The following is a 17,276-nucleotide window of genomic DNA, read 5'->3' as shown; positions in this document are numbered from 1 at the left end:
GTTGTTACTACCGTTTTGTGGTCTTAGTTTTGATCACTTTGCTGCAGGGACATAAGATTTGGAAGCCTGGTGGAGGGTGTATGGGGGTGCTCAGGGTGTCCCTGCAGCACTTCTGTAAATCGAAGATTGTTTCCATGTTCAAAGTTTTTTTTTTTAAAACCCTGACTTCTTACCCTGGATTGGTCATCTACTTTCTCTTGAGCATCTAGGCATTATTTTCTTAATTCTTGTATGGGAAATCTATTGATTTGATTTGCATGTTAAAGTTGATTTTGGAATGTCCGTGTTGTTAATATTCTTTATATGTTAATAGTTCTTTCTTTTTCCAGGGGAGGCACCTGCTGCAGAAGTCTCATCTTTTGTGATCCTGTCTGTGTGCAGTTTACTGGTATTAATAGTGTTAATTGCAAACTGTGTATCCTGCTGTAAGGACCCGGAAATAGACTTCAAGGTGAGCACAGATGGTGGGAACACTTAGAAATCATCCTCTGACACATTTATCGGTAGATGGGCTGCGTATCACAGTCCCTCGGGAGCAGGGGTGGGCAGAACTTTTCTGTAAGGGCCAGATAGTAAATATATTCTGCCATTGTAAATGGGCGATCCTGGCCGGACGGTCTCTGTCACGGCCACTTAGCTTCGACTCTGCCATTGTAGCGATACCTCAACATGGGCATGAGACATGAAACCAAATGGTTGTGGCTGTGTGCCAGTAAAACTTTATTTACGAAAATAGGTGGTTTGGATTTGGCCCCCCAGCTGTAGTTTGCTGACCTGGCTGTAGAGCATTATTGACAATAACCACTTGCCTGTTTTAATTTTCGCTAAGTGAGGAATAAACGTGATTGAATTCACTTGCTCTAAGGCCTGTAAGGAAGAGCAGGCTGATTTTTTTTTTCTTCTTTTTTTCCCTTCAACTTTTGTATGCTGGTGCATTGTGGTTGTTAAGATTGTCAAGGCCAAGGGATCCCCCAGTGTGTTTTGTGTATGGGAAAGAACATCTTTCATTTTACCTGAACCCTTGAGTTTTCTGAGGGGGAGAAAGAATGGTACCAATTGTAAAGTCTGGTGGGGGTCGGGGGTGGCGGGAAGTACTACAGAGGGGCTGTTTTAGCTGCAGATGGGTGGAATCTGCTGGAGACCAAGTGGGATATCCTGCTCTAGAACTTGCCACATGCCTGCTGGTGTGCACTAGGGCTCATCGAATACTTGTTAAAAAGGAATACTTGAAGAAAAAGAAGGAATGCACTCAGAGAAAATGATCCTTAATGTCCGGCCCTGCCCGTTGTCCTGGGGCTGTCCTAGGGGCCCTGAGGGCCACGGGTTCAAATTGGGGGAAAAAGCTGTCTTCTAGCTACAACCCTCTTTTTAGTGGACACATGAACCTTCTTGGTAGACCTCACACCTGTTTCTGTGTTTTCTTTACCTTGAACCTGACAGCAGCTCCGAGAGATAAGGAGATGTATTGTCCCTTTGGCTTGATGGAAAGATGAGAGCAGAGGGAGGCTGGAGGAAAAGACGTAACTAGCACAGGCCACATTCCTTAGAAGATCCTGCTTCAAACAACTGTAGGGTTTTATTCACAACTTCAGGCCCCAGGCCCTAGAATCACTACAGACACTTCTGTGACTGCATGGAGGCACAGTATCTCTGTCCCTTGACCCTCAGTCTTGCTGAGGGACTGTGTATAGACACCTTGTCTTTTGGGGACAAAGATAAAGTGATCAGTGCTGAAACTGAAATCCGGGCTCTCATGTGTCATGATACCGCATTCTTGCCTTAGATTGTTCTGACCCAACTGGGTCTCTCTGTTGACCCAGGGAGTTTGTTGCGATGTAGATTCTGGGACTCCGTGTTTCTGTCGAGCTTACCGAGGTGGTTCTGGTACAGGTATGCCCAGGACCACACTGCATAGAGGATCCTCTCCAGCTGTGTAAACCATGACTGAAGGCGAGCGTCCATTCCTTTAGATTTAGAACTGTGCAGTGTTAGAGACTCTTTCCCTTGGAAGTCACGTTACAGACCAGGAAGCTGCTGCTTGGCAGAGGAAGCAACTTGCTGGAGTATATCCGGGCAGCCCCTGGCATAGCTAGAAAAGTGACCCAGTCTTCTCTCTAGCCCCAAGTTTATTTTGCTGTTTTACTTCTCTGAATCTTTAGAGTCATTGGCTGCCTAATGGTATATCATGCTGCTGCCAGAGTTTTGAGTGGCATTGTTCTTAAGGTAGGAGTGACGGATAAAGTCGTTTTTTTTTTTAAGATTTATTTATTTTAGAGAGAGAGGGAGATGGAGGGAGAGAGCGGGTGGGAGGGGCAAAGGAAGAGGGAGAGAGAAACCCAAGCAAACTCCATGCTCGGCATGCAGCCCAACACAGGGCTTGATCTCACAACCCCAAGATCAGACTTGAGCCGAAACCTGGAGTCGGATGCTCAACCAACTGTGCCACCCAGACACCCCAAGTCTTTTTTTTTTTTTTTTTTAAAGATTTTATTTATTTGACAGAGAGAGACACAGCGAGAGAGGGAACACAAGCAGGGGGAGTGGGAGAGGGAGAAGCAGGCTTCCCACTGAGCAGGAAGCCCAATGCGGGGCTCGATCCCAGGACCCTGGGATCATGACCTGAGCTGAAGGCAGACGCTTAACCGACTGAGCCACCCAGGCGCCCCACCCCAAGTCTTTTTTAATGAGAGTAGCTTTAGGAATGTCCAAAGGGGAATTGAGCAAAGCTCTTCCATTCAGAGGTGCTTCATGGATTGAAGTTATGGTACCTTGTTTGTCCCACCCCCTCCCCTGTTACAAATAGCAATAAATGTCCTAATGTGTTTGACAAGATAGGTGACATATATGAGGATAATGTTCTCCCACATGCATGTGAGAACATACATATTATATCAGAGAAATCTACCCTTACAACTTCTGGTTTTTCCCTCGTAGGGGTTGGGGGGTGCAGCAAGGGGATGAGGTAGAAAAGGAAAATGAAAAGAAGGATATTCTGTAGAGGAATGGAAAACAGTCTTGTTCACTGATCTCTTCTCAGCTTCTGTTACGGTGCCTGGTGGGTAATACTCATTAGTTACGTGAGCGAACGAATGACCTTGATCATCGTCTGTATGAATGTTAAATTAACACGGACACCAAGGAGGACGCAGCTCACTGGAATGATGACAGCAGGAGTCGGGCTAGCTTTCTGCTGCAGAGTCATTGAAAAGACTCCTGCAGCTTTACGGGCACAGCTTCAGTTCTAAAGTCGCCATCTTCAGAAAACCAGACATTCTTTGTGTGTTAACAGTACTTATGTGCGGGATGCCTGGGTGGCTCAGTCGGTTAGGCGTCTGCCTTCGGCTCAGGTCATGATCCCGGGGTCCTGGGATCAAGTCCCACATCGGGCTCCTTGCTCGGCAGGAGGTCTGCTTCTCCCTCTGCTGCTCCCCCTGCTTGTGCTTTCACACTCCCTCGTTTGCTCTTTCTCTGGCAAATAAATGGATAAAATCTTTAAAAAAAAAAAAAAAGTACATACATGCTACACAGCTTTAGCCTGACATTCGTTCAGACACCGATGATTTTTCTACCCAGTTCAGTAATTTTTCCATTGTTACTCTTCCCAGAGAAACAGGACTTCCTTGAAAATATCTTTTCCGAGTTTTTTTAACTGTCCTTATCTTGATTGAAATCCTATTTCAATTAAAAATGGGTATATGGTTTTAAAATAAAATGGATCGGTTTGGATTCAATATGCAAAGAGATTTGTGAGATTGAATAATAAAAAAAGAATAGCTAGCTCCGGTAACTTAAAATTTCCAACCTAGAAGAGTATTTCCATGTGTGAAGTTCCATCGTCATGTTAGAAAATTTTGCATTTAACTTCAAGCCATCAGTTGGGAAAAAAAGTTGCATAAAGTATGTATAGTTTATTTTAAACCTTATTGATTCTGCTGTTTGGCATTGGAGAACACAATTAATGTATGCTTTTTACTTAAGTAGGTACAAATTGGGGGAAAACTTTAAGGCCGTGTGTTTCAGATGACTGAGTAAATGCTCATGTCTCAGATGTTAGCATATGTTTTTAATATTTGTTCTCAGACTGGTTTATATCCGATATAACATTGCTCCTCTTTTATTTTAGGAATTTGAAGATAATTTTGACGATGAGATAGATTTCACACCACCAGCAGAAGATACCCCCTCTGTTCAGTCCCCGGCAGAAGTTTTCACACTTTCAGTACCAAATATCTCACTACCAGCTCCGTCCCAGCTCCAGCCTTCTGTAGGTAAGGCCTTACGTCCCAGCGTCATGTTTTCGTGAATCATTTCTCAGAGGTGAGAGTGAGAACCTTGATGCTAATCATAAGATACTTGGATTACCTGTCTCGTCTGCTTGCTTATTTCTCTTCTTCCTGCTCCCTGTGGAAGCTGAATTGTAGTCTCGTCCAGTGCATGCCTGCAAAAGCTGAGTCCTTTGCTTTTGGACCCTGAGTCTGGTATCAGATTAAACTGGTCTCCTCTGTTCACTGAAGTGGAACTCTCACACAGAGCTCCCGGCCTTTACTTGGGTAGTTCTCGACACTGCTCGTCTTCCTGAGTAGGACACTGCTGTCTTTCCCCGGGATGTCCTGTGTTTGGGGAGGGCGGTATATTTGGATATGTTAGTTGGATTGACTTTAATGCTGAGATAGAGGTTTGATTAGATGTTGATCGATTTATTGTTATAAAATAGAATATAGCAGCTGGAGAATCAGGGATTGCTGAGACTATCTGTTCTATCTGAGAGAAGGCTGTTCTATCTGCGTGCCATTCCTGTCTCTCGTGGTTCTGCACACAGTGGTGTAGGTTTAGGGCAGCATAAACCCAGCAGTTGATTGCATTGCTGTAGGCATGCATGACCGAGAGAAAACATAAGATAAAATGTGACACAGCTGGTATATTTCCTATAAAATATCTGTACAGTTGGGTATATTTAATATTTGTAGGTTTTGCAGCATTAAAAAACTAACATGTAGTATTTACCTTTAATTTTAGTAAATAACAATACCCTTCCTTCAACCAAAATAGTGAAATTTAACGGGAATCTAATATACCCTTGGGATCACTTAGGTAACCTAGGTATATGTATCTCTAAATGGAAATACTTTCTCTTCTCTTGGCTTTCTTTCTTCCTTCCTTTTTATTTTTAAAGATTTTATTTATTTATTTCTCAGAGAGAGACAGAGACAGCACAAGCAGGGAGAGAGGGAGGCAGAGGGAGAAGCAGGCTCCTCACTGAGCAAGGAGCCCAACGCAGGACTTGATCCCAGGATCCTGGGATCGTGACCCGAGCCGAAGGCAGCTGCTTAAACAACTGAGCCACCCAGGTGTCCCTTCTCTTTGCTTTCTTGATCACAGACTTTCCTTTATACTTAAGGGAGGCCCTGAGAGACTTCTCTAGAGGGCTTTTACCATCTTGGAGTCTTAACACTCATGAATTCATTTCAAGTAATAGAATCCTAACTCAGATCAGCATGTACAGAAAGGGAACTTTTTTTGACGCTGGAACCAGGCGATGGGAAGAGTAGGGGTTAGGCAGACCTTAGAGGCAACTGGAGCTGGGAACTTGGACACCATCGTGCCTTTCGTTCACTCCTCGTTTCTCTCCTCTTCGCGTGTTGGCTTAAATCCCGCACGCCAGCTTCTTTCCTCGGCTCGGAGTATAGCTGCTGCCAACTCCAGGTTCAGATCCTTGCAGCTTTACTACCAGAGGAAAGGAGCTTCTCAGACCAGAAAGAAAACCCTTGGCAAGCCATTCTGGTTGGCTTCCCCCGAGTCTGACAATGTTGACCCCTCACTGTGGGCAGGAAGGCACGACAGAGAAGAGCCTGATGACTTCTGTCCAAGACATAGTGGGGATGGACCAGGGCACAGTCATGGGCACAGCCAAAATGGTAGTGACCTGGACAGCCATCCTCATTACATTCATACACCTTTCTGTGTTTCTCGAGCCCTCTATTCTAAATTCCTTCTTAATAGGAAGAAATTCTTTCCAATTTCCCTGCATAGAATAGTTACAGAATATTTTTATGATCTTGGGATGGAAGAGGGCTTTCCCAACTTGACACCAAATGCAGAAACATAAAGGAAAATATTGGCAAATAGGTTCCAAAAAATTAAATATTCTGTATGGAAAAAGACACCATAAACAAATTTGACCAAGTACCAAAAATATTTGTAAACTACAAAGAATGTCTGAAAAAAAAACCCAACCCTGTTATATATTAATATATACTAAGATTACAAGTGAATGTATAAGAAGAAGACTTCAATAAGAAAGTCAAGGATGTGAAAGGAGAAATTCATGAAAAGGAATTCAAATGGCCAATAAAAAATAGGAATTCCGCTATTAATTAAAGAAATAACAGGGGCGCCTGGGTAGCTCAGTTGTTAAGCGTCTGCCTTTGGCTCAGGTCATGATCTCAGGGTCCTGGGATCGAGACCCACGTTGGGCTCTCTGCTCCGCGGGAAGCCTGCTTCTCCCTCTCCCACTCCCTCTGCTTGAGTTCCCTCTCTCGCTGTCTCTCTCTCTGTCAAATAAATAAATAAAATCTTAAAAAAAAAAATACAAACATAAAGTGAGATGATAACAGCTAAACAAAGATGAGAAGAAAGGATGCTAGGTGGTGATGGGTTGAGGGGTGTGTGTGGGAAACAGGCCCTTGGACACTCCCTGCTACCGGGACTGTAGATTGATAGAGACATTCTTCCCTGAGGGTAGTCTGACAGTATGTATCCAAATGTAAGATGTATTTACCCTTGATCCTGCAGTTCTGCTCTCAGTAGTTTATTTAGATCAGTATGCAAATAAATATCTACAAAGGAATTTATTGCAGCATCAGGTTAAATGTCTGTCAATATGTAACTTGTTAAATTATGGTAAATCCATACAATGGAGTATTATGTAGTCCTGTAAAAGGAGGAAAGGTATTTGTGATATATTAAGTGAAAAAAGTATACCATGTATTCAGGAGTAAATCTAGAAGAAACTCTACATGTTTTTTCCTTTTTTTCTTTTTAAAATGTATTTTATTTTATGAATAGGTAATATGGTCATACAGTTGAAAAACCAAAACATAGAAAGGTATATAGAGTGAAAAGCCTCTAATCTTTGAATCTGACCTCGGCTCCTACCCCCACTGTCTGTCTGTACGTAACCACTCTTCTTGGTTTCTTATACATCTTTCCGGACTTTATTGATGTAAATATTCCCATTTACGTGCCCCCACACACACCCCCTACCCCCCCGCCATCACCAAAACACACTTTTTTTACTCATAGGGGATGGTAAATACATTATTCTGCATCTTGCTTTTTTCACTTACAGATGTACCTTAGAGATCTTTCCGTATGCATAAAGAGAGCTTGTTTATTCCTGCTTACAAGTTTCTATTTAAATTGTATGGACTTAGCACAATTTATTTAACCTATTGATGGATATTTGGGTTGTTTCTAATCTTATGCTATTATTTCTAATCTTATGCTATTAAAAATAAAGCTTGTACCTATGTTGGCTTGCACACTGATGTTGGGCTGCTATATTTGTAGAATAAATTTTCAGAAGCAGTCAAAGAGTACATAATTTTGGGGGATGTTGCCAGCTTACCCTCCACAGGTAGTTGTGCTAATTTATGTTCCTGCTCTTTGCGCGTCAAATGGTATATGTTATTACTATTGAAGCTAAGTTGGTATCAGTTCAAATTAGATTATTATAAATTTAGGGTGATAACTGTAATCTCCATGGTAACCACTAAGAAAATAACTAGTAAATATGGAAACAGAAAATGAAGAAGAAATCAAAATGTACACTAAAAAAAAATTAGTCAAATATACACGAAGAAAGAATTTTTTGATGTTTCCTGATTTTAATATAGCCAAATTTAACAGCCCCTTAAGCTAGAAATGCAATCTCTCTTTTTTTAATTTTTAATTTTTTTTAAAGCTTTTATTTATTTGTCAGAGAGAGAGAGAGAGAGCGCGTGCACAAGCAGGGGGAGCGGCAGGCAGAGGGAGAGGGAGAAGCAGGTTCCCTAGGGCTCGATCCCAGGACACTGAGATCATGACCTGAACCGAAAGCAGACGCTTAACTATCTGAGCCACACAGGTGTCCCTTTTTTTTTTTAATTTTTAAAATTATTATTATTTTTTAAGAGTTAGAGCTTTTTATGTCTTAAGAAATCCTTTCCGGGCGCCTGGGTGGCTCAGTTGGTTAAGCGACTGCCTTCGGCTCAGGTCATGATCCCGGAGTCCTGGGATCGAGTCCCACATCGGGCTCCCGGCTCAGCAGGGAGCCTGCTTCTCCCTCTGACCCTATCCCCTCTCATGCTGTTTCTCTCTCTCTCTCTCTCTCTCAAATAAATAAATAAATTAATTAATTAATTAATTTAAAAAAAATCCTTTCCTATTCTGTGGTCAAAATGATACTTAACTACTTTTTTTTCCTACAGTGTTTTAAGGTTTTGCTTTAACATTTAAATTAATTTAAATCCATAACCCATCCTGAGTTAATTTTTGAGTATGGTGTTAAAGAATCCACGAATCTTTTTGGTAGATTACTGTGTTTTTCTCAGCTTTCTTCACTGATTGGTCCTTCTATTCCTCTTGCTTTTTAGTTCCCTAGGTAGGGGCACCGGGGTGGCTCAGTCAGTTAAACGTCTGACTTTGGCTCAGGTCATGATCCCAGAGTCCCAGGATTGAGCCCCACGTCGGGCTCCCTGCTCAGCGGGGAGCCTGCTTCTCACTCTGCCCCTTTCTCTCAAGTAAAAAAACAAAAAACAAAAAACACCATTTGTGTATGTGTCTGTTGTAGGCCTTCTATTCTATTTCAGTAATTTGTCAATTCCTTGTTCCAGTACCACATTGTCTTAATTATTTAATAGTTTCACAATAATGATGTGATTTGCAAGTTTTTCTCCTATTCTGTAGTTTGTCTTTTCACTCTTTTGGTGGTGTCCTTTGCTACACAAAAATTTTAAATTTTGATGAAGTCCAATTTATTTTTTTCTTTTGTTGCTTGTGCTTTTAGTGTCATACTTAAGAAACTTTTGTCAAACTCAAGGTCATGAAGATTTGCCCCAGTGTTGTCTTCTATGATTTTTATAGTTTTAGTTTTGAAATTTGGGTCTTTGACCCATTAGTATTTGTATATGGTGTGAAGTAAGGTTCCAGGTTCATTGTTTTACAGGTGGATAGCTAGTTGCCCCAGCAACAATTTGTGAAGAGACTGTTCTTCCCCCATTGAATTGTCTTGGCACCTTGTTGAAAATCAGTTGACCATATTTGTTTGTGTTTATTTTGGGACTCTCAATCCCAATGATCTATATCTAGCCTTATTGCCAGTATCACAGTGTTTGACTATTATAGCTTTGTAGAGAGTTTTGGAATTGAGAAGTTTATGAATCTTCCAACTTTGTTTTTCAAGAATATTTTGGCTATTCAGAGTCCCTTGAAATTCTATTATTTTTATTTTATTTATTTATTTTTAAGATTTTATTTATTAGGGAGAGAGCATAAGCAGGGGAGCAACAAGCAAGGGAGAGGGAGAAGCAGACTTCCCGCTGAGCAGGGATCCCGCGGCGTGGGGCTTAATCCCAGGACCCCAGGACCTGAGCCGAAGGCAGACGCCCAACTGACTGAGCCACCTAGGCGCCGCCCCCCCCATATGAATTTTAGGATCAGTTTTTCCATTTCTGCAAAATAGGCCATTAAGATTTGTGTACCATTTTGATTCCCTTTTGTTTATATATTTTAAAATATTTTCTTAGGGATCATAATTATCTTCAGTTTATAACAATTGTGTTTTAGTCGATACCAACTTTTAGCTTCAGTACCATATAAATACTCTGCAATTCAGTCGAGTCCTTTTATGTTATCACAAATTACATCTTCCTATCTTGTGTGCCCGTTAACATAGATTTATAATTTTTCATGTGTTTGTCTTTTAAATCGTGTAGGAAATTAAAAGAGGAGCTACACACCAAAAATACAATGATGCTGGCTTTTATATTTACCTACGTAGTTTTACCAGTGATCTTTATTTGTTCATATGGCCTCCAGTTACTGTTTAGTGTCCTTTTACTTTAGCCTGCAGGATTCCCTTTAACAGTTCTTGCAGGGCAGTAGTATAGTGGCAGCAATCTCCCTAAACCTGTGTTTATCTGGAGATGTCTTACTGTCTCCTTCATTTTTTGGAAGACAGTTTTGTTGGGTATAGAACTCTTGGTTGGTGGTTCTTTTTCTTCAGCATGTCACTTGTGCCATCTCACTGCCTTTTGGCCTCCATGGTTTCTGGTGAGAAATCAGTTGTTAATCTTATCAAAGATCCCTTATATGCAGGAGTGGCTCCCTTTTGATGCTTTCAAGATTCTCCATCTTTGGTTTTTGACAGTCTGATTATGATGTGTCTGAGTGTGCGTTTGAGTTTATCTTACTTGGAATTTGTTGAACGTCTTGGATGTGTAGATTCATACCTTTTTCCAAATTGGGACTTTTTTACCATTATATCTTCAAATATTCTTTCTGCCCTCTTTTCCCCTCTTTTTCTGGGGCTCTCATGTGTATGTTGGTCCCTTTGGAGCCTTTGCTCATTGATTTTTTTTTTTTCATTCTTTTTTTCTTCTGCTTAGCCTGGATAATTGTATTTGAACTCTCCTCAAGTTCACAGCTGCTTCTTTCTGCTCCCATCTTTGGTTGAAACCCTCTAGTAAATTTTTTTGTTTCAGTTATTGTACTTTTTGGCTCCAAATTGGCATTTGGCTCCTTTTACTAATTTGAACCTCTTTATTGATCTTCTCCACTTATCGGTACATCATTCTCCTGGTGTCCTTGAATTCTTTGTCCATGATTTCCTTTTGCTCTTTGAGCGTGTTTAAGACAGTTGATTTAAAGTCTTGTCTGGTAAGGCCACTGTCTATGTTTTCTCAGGGACACTTTCTTTTACATTTCCTTTGTACCTATGAGTGGACCATGCTTTCTTGTTTCTTTGCATGTTTTGTACTTTTTTGTTGAAAATTGGACATTTTGAATAATACGATGTACTTAGAAGAAGAAAGAAAACAAAAACAAACAAAGTATTCTGTGGTTCTTTGCAGATTAGCTCTGTGTTGGGAGCTCTTCACTGTAAGAGCTGTAAGAGCTACTTACAGCTCTGCCTTAGTCCTCACCTCCTGCTTGTGCTGGGCATGAAGCCGAGCTAGAGGTGTGAAAGTTGTGTTCTTCTCAAGTCTTCTGTGAGTGTGTGTCCTTCTCTGAGCGTGCAGGTGGCTCTCAAGGTTCCTCCATATATTGCAATAGCTTTTCAGAGCCCCTGTTCACCTCCCACATCTCACTCCCCCACTTTTCTGCTAAAGCTTCTAGCATGTCTACTCTTTGCCTCTACTGTTCTATTTTGCCCCAGTGGAAGTGTCTCATTCATTTGGCTTTCACTGTTCTTGAGGAACATGTTTTTGAGGAGCACTCTGTCCTGATAGAGTTCTGAGTTTGGTGAAACCAAGGGAAGCCACTTGTGGTAGTCCCTCAGGGAAACTTCCAGTAAAAGGAAACACAGTTCTTTGGGAATAATGAGGTCTGCTGCGCTCTGTCTGGAACCAGGACCCATACTGGGACATGTGTCATCATGAAGATCGCTGCTGCACCAGGGGCTGGGGGGCTGGGGCTATGATAAATTCAAAGACACAAAGAAATTCTACCCTGTTTCAGTGGCCTTTCTCCTGGTTTGATTGGGTTGCTGGAAATCTTTGTCTTCCATAGTTCTGATAAGGTTGACACCGACAGAGTTTGACAAGCTTTTCACCTGCACCATGAAACTAAGGACTAAGTAAAAGCCATTGAAATGGTGATTAGTGGTTATAAGAGAGGGTTTAGATGAGAAAACACAGTGCAAAGTATTAAAGAATCAGGTAGGAAACCCATTCAAAAAAATATTGTCAGTTTTAGGGGCGCCTGGGTGGCTCAGTCGTTAAGCGTCTGCCTTCGGCTCAGGTCATGATCCCAGGGTCCTGGGATCGAGCCCCGCATTGGGCTCTCTGCTCTGCCGGGAGCCTGCTTCTCCCTCTCCCACTCCCCCTGCTTGTGTTCCCTCTCTCTCTGTGTCTCTCTCTGTCAAATAAATAAATAAAATCTTTAAAATATATATATATATATAGTCAGTTTTAAAACTTGAAACCATTTTGGCAATATGAGTTTGAAAGTGATGGTGTATATATATGAGTTGATTTCTACCTTTATTAGCACAAGCTTTAAATTTATGTTTGTGTTTATTCTTTAGATTATATATTTAATACTTATTTTATTTCAGTTAAGTGCCCATATTTATTTTTTATGTTCTTTTTCCTATAGACGGTTTGAAGTCTCAAGTTGCCCGCCATAGTCTAAACTACATACAGGAAATTGGAAATGGCTGGTTTGGAAAGGTAAAATGTTCACATCTACTTTTTTTTTCTCCTCTTAGTTATAATGTTTAGAATTTAAAGCTAATTAAGAGTTGTAGGACATTCCACATTCTCTTTAGTTGCTATGGTACCAGTTAAGTCTACTCTTTACACCCTGAAATCACACAGGATAGTGAGCTTCAGTGTTTTTAGGTGTATGCATTTTTCCAAGAAGGTCTTTTATTTATATATCAGATACTTTTCTAATTGTTGGCATAGAACAGTAAGAAGGGAAGAGAGACTGAGTTTTTTATCCTCCTCAAGGTAAGTTATTTGTTTTTTAATTTTTCTCTCTTTCTCCCCCCTCTTCCTCACAATACTTAAACCACTTTAGAATTGTAGATACGTAGTATTATTATAATGGAAACCATGGCAAAGAACTGTTCTCTATTTCTCATAGCCTGTCAAGGGGCAAATAGAAACAGTGGTTTGTTGATCTTTTTATCAAGGGGTGTTCAGAAGGAATAATCTTATTATCATAGCTATTTCCATGGTGTAACTAGCAGTTGTTCTGTGTAAAAGGTTCCTGAGTGGCGATTGCATCATAAGCAGGGTGGTCAAGACAAGAAGAGGTATTTGCTCAGTCATCAGCCATCTTATGCAGCTTGTCTTTCCATTCAAAGTTGTTTGTCAGTGCTCTGTCTTTGACGTCATCCAACCTTTATTAGTGACCAAATCTTCTAAGCCATTTAGCAAAACCTGTTGTGTATCACACATTGTTTTTGTTGCTGAGGGTCCAGTGTGGAGGAAGGTAGGTGAAGTCCCGGCCTATGTGGAGTGCTAGGAATGTGGCAACAAACAAAAGAGAATCCTTGCCCTGATGAAGCTGAAACCTCTAGCTGTGGCGGGGTGTTGGCGGGGTGTGGTGGCAGGTGATCAGACAGCAAACAATCAGGAGTGGGAGATGGGCTCAGAGATGTGTGGGGGAGCCAGGTGATAAGAGATAGAGTATATGCATTTAGAGACTTTTACTCAGAGTGAGCTGGGAAAGTACTCCAGCATCTGAGAGAGGAGTGCTGTAATCTGGCTTACTGGTAAAAGGATCACGTGGGCAGTTAACGCTGTGGAAGACCAAGGGGAAAGCGGGAAAATTGGTCAGAAGGCTGCTGTAGTCACACAGGGAGAGATGCAGGCAGGCTTGGACCTGGATGATAGCCTGGAGTGGTGAGAAGTGCGAGCCAACGTGGATTTTCAAATAAGAGCATGCAGGACTGGGGATCGATCAGAAATGGAGTCTGGAGGAGGGGCGTCAAGGATGGCTGCTTATGGCCTGATTGGTGGGAAGAATAGAACTCCTGGCAAGTGAAATGGGAAAGATTAAGGAGAAGCAGGCATGGAGGAGGAAGTCAGGAGTTTGTTTCTGGTTAGGTTAGATGGGATGGCTCTTAGGCAACCAGATGGAGATACCGAGTAGGCAGTTGGAAATATATATCTAGAGCTCAAGGGAGAGGTTCCAGGCCAAAGATACACATTTGGGAGAGCTCTGTCTGTAGCTGGTATTCAGAGGTATGAGCCTAGATGGAATCATCAAGATTGTGAACGTCAAGAAGAGGGGGAGGCACAAGGACCGAGTCCTAAGGGTCTGCAATGAGGAGAGGTCAGTGCAGGTCAGTGACAGAAGCTGAGGTGATCAGCCAGTGAGTAGGAACAGGTGCAGAAGAGTGGGGTGTTCTGAGAGTCAGTGAAGAAGGAGTGCCAAGATGAATAGTAGTAAATGCTGCTGGCAAACTAAGATGAGGACTGGGAGAGGTAGGGCCCAGCACATAAGGGCCATGGGATTGTCATAAGAGGTTGTAGAGGGGGGACGCCTGGGTGGCTCAGTCGTTAAGCCTCTGCCTTCGGCTTAGGTCATGATCCCAGGGTCCTGGGATCGAGCCCCGCATCGGGATCCCTGCTCTGCGGGAAGCCTGCTTCTCCCTCTCCCACTCCCCCTGCTTGTGTTCCCTCTCTCGCTGTGTCTCTCTCTCTCAAATAAATAAAATCTTAAAAAAAAAAAAGGTTGTAGAGGGGTCAAGTGCTCACATGCAGTGGGCACAAGGGAGAAAGTGGAGACAGCACATTTAGACAACCCTGTTGAGGAGTCTTACTGTGAAAGGGAGCAGAGAAATGGAGTACGAGCTGTTGGGGACCATCCAAGGGCCAAGGGGAGGTGGTTTTTTGTTTTGCTTTGCTTTGCTTTGCTTTGCTTTTTATAGGATGTGCAGCTATTTTAGCCTCTTGTATATTAGAGTGGAGAAACTGATAATACAGGAGAGAGGAAAGGGGGCTTACCATAGGAGTTCTCTTGAAAAGGAAATAAAAACAGTGTGTGGATACAGGTGCAGGTGGATTTGGTGTTAAAATGAGGAAGTTCACTTCTCGTTATTTTAGTCAGTGAATAGGAGGCCAGTTGAAAGGGAGGAGTAAAAAGATGCATTGGGAGTTTGACCAGGAGAAGAAGGCGTGAGAGAGTCCTCTGGGAACCCTGTCAACTAGGAAACACAGTGGAAGGATGGGAATGCTGAGGATCCTCAAATTTGAAATGAGACCAGTCATCGTGGTTGTGTGTTTTGTCTACTTTTGGTGTTACCATAGGCAGGTAATTGAATTTAAGCAGTGCTGGGGTTTGGCTAGGCCCACAAGGCACTGTGAGAGGGGTAAGGGGGGTGGTGATAGCACAGGATGGTGGGGTCTTAGCTTCCTGGGAGGGGAGAGGGGCCTTGCAGTAGGGGCGGGATGGTGGAACCGTTGGTATCATGAATGGATCTGGAGGGCAAATTGGATGGATTAGACTGTTTAAGTGAGTGAGCTGGAAATTAAAGGACAGGTAGAGAAGGAGAAATCAAAATTTGAGGTTTGGGACATAATCCAGTTATTAACTAGGTCTGGACCCACAGGAGATTTTGCCAAGATGGAGGCAGAGAAAAGATTATTGGAAGTCAGGTAAAGACCTGAGAGGTCAAGGTGTTGAATGATGAATTATCCTTGCAGACATTGAAGATCAAGAATGATGGCAGAGAGAGAGAGAGAGATAGCGAGATTATTTTAACCTTTTTTGGAATTGCTATTTTATGAGTGTTAGGCTTATGATAGATGTACAGGCTGGTTATTTGAAACCAGAGTATATGACTTGGTTAATTATCAGAATTCCTTGTTCTGTTTATTGTTCTGCCTTTATGTTCTTAATAAACACATTATATTCTGTTCAAGGTCTTACTCTCTATTTCCAGGGCATTAAAATTAATCTACTTGATAAAAATATTAAAAACTATTTTAGGGGTGCCTGGGTGGCTCAGTCGTTAAGCGTCTGCCTTTGGCTCAGGTCATGATCCCGGGGTCCTGGGATCGAGCCCCGCATTGTGCTCCCTGCTTGGCGGGAAGCCTGCTTCTCCCTCTCCCTCTCCCCCTGCTTGTGTTCCCTCTTTCGCTGTGTCTCTCTCTGTCAAATAAATAAAATCTAAAATAGATAAATAAATAAATAAAAAATAAAAAACTTTTAAAAAGAAGGCTTTTAGTTTAGATCATTCTTGATTTAAATAAAAAATTTTACTTCATTATTTTCATCTTAAATACTATGTTTTGGAATGCCTTTGTATTGTCCAGTATTTATATTTGGTGTTTCACTTGTAGTGTGCTCTTACTTTCATTCATTTTTTTAAAAGATTCATCTATTCGAGAGAGAGAGAGAGAGAGCGAGAGAGAGAGAGCGAGAGAGAGCATGAGCCGGGGGAGGCGCAGAGGGAGAGGGAGGGAATCCCAAGCAGACTCCGTGCTGAGTACAGAGCCCTACACAGGGCTGGACCCCACCACTCTGAGGTCGTGACCTGGGCCGAAATCAAGAGTCAGTTGTCCCAACTAGCTGAGCCATCCAGGCGCCCCATTATTTTCATTCATTTTGTATTCTGTTCATTTCAGTGGCGTATTTTTTCCTTGTGTTTTGACTGAAGTTTTAGTACAAGATAAAGGTCTAGAATAATTGGAATGCCACAGATTTTTAAAGTTACGAGGCAACGATAGTGTATTTGTACATTGCCTGGGTGTCAGTTTACTTTCTCATATGTGAAGGAGACAAAAGAACAAAACCCAATTGAAGTGTTTTGAGAAACATTTGAGTTATGTTTGAACTGAACTTACAAATTACTCTTCTGTGATGTCACTGGTAATATCCGGGAAAGTATGGTACAATTTTATAATAAATAAAAAAGAAATACAGATACATATATGAAAGCTTCAGTATCCAGTGAACAGTTTAATACTGAAGGAAAATGGTTTCATTTTTCAAGCTTTTTCTGAGGTGGTATTTTCATAGTAGAAGGCCTGATTGTTGCTTAATTTTTTTTTTTTAAAGATTTTATTTATTTGAGAGAGAGAATGAGAGAGAGAGAGCACATGAGAGGGGGGAGGGTCAGAGGGAGAAGCAGACCCCCTGCTGAGCAAGGAGCCCGATATGGGACTCGATCCCGGGACTCCAGGATCATGACCTGAGCCGAAGGCAGTCGCTTAACCAACTGAGCCACCCAGGCGCCCGATTGTTGCTTAATTTATTTCCCCATACTCTGCTTCCTGATAATGAGACATACTTGTTTACCATTTTGATGGAAGTGAAGTAAAAAACTGTTCTTTGGTTTTAGGTCCTCCTTGGAGAGATTTACACGGGCACTAGTGTAGCAAGAGTAATAGTGAAGGAGTTAAAAGCAAGTGCAAGCCCAAAGGAACAAGATACTTTTTTGAAAAATGGAGAACCTTACTAGTAAGTAAACCTTAATGTGTGTTCTGTAAACATAGTCTGTAGTCTAATGAAAATCAGGTGTTTAAAATGACTTTGCTATTTATCGTATTTCAGTCATT

At 41.8% G+C, this 17,276-nt stretch overlaps 1 protein-coding gene across 3 annotated transcripts in view; it reads left to right on the top strand.

Moving 5' to 3' along the window:
• The window catches only part of LMTK2 (lemur tyrosine kinase 2), an 81,215-nt gene that overhangs the window by 22,800 nt on the left and 41,139 nt on the right, over positions 1-17,276 (top strand). For all 3 annotated transcript variants that reach the window (XM_064593308.1, XM_064593307.1, XM_045875817.3), the window contains exons 2-5: positions 330-451; positions 4,124-4,268; positions 12,358-12,431; positions 17,060-17,178. In XM_064593308.1, the coding sequence (XP_064449378.1) occupies positions 330-451; positions 4,124-4,268; positions 12,358-12,431; positions 17,060-17,178 (460 nt within the window). The remainder of the gene's footprint in view (positions 1-329; positions 452-4,123; positions 4,269-12,357; positions 12,432-17,059; positions 17,179-17,276) is intronic.

Source organism: Mirounga angustirostris, unplaced genomic scaffold, assembly GCF_029215605.1.
Source record: "Mirounga angustirostris isolate CCGP_5_RB_7025 unplaced genomic scaffold, mMirAng1.0.hap1 SCAF_5, whole genome shotgun sequence".
In the NCBI taxonomy this organism is placed as follows: domain Eukaryota; kingdom Metazoa; phylum Chordata; class Mammalia; order Carnivora; family Phocidae; genus Mirounga; species Mirounga angustirostris.
The sequence above is the reverse complement of the archived record's forward strand: the minus strand, read 5'-3'. Positions and strand labels throughout refer to the sequence as shown.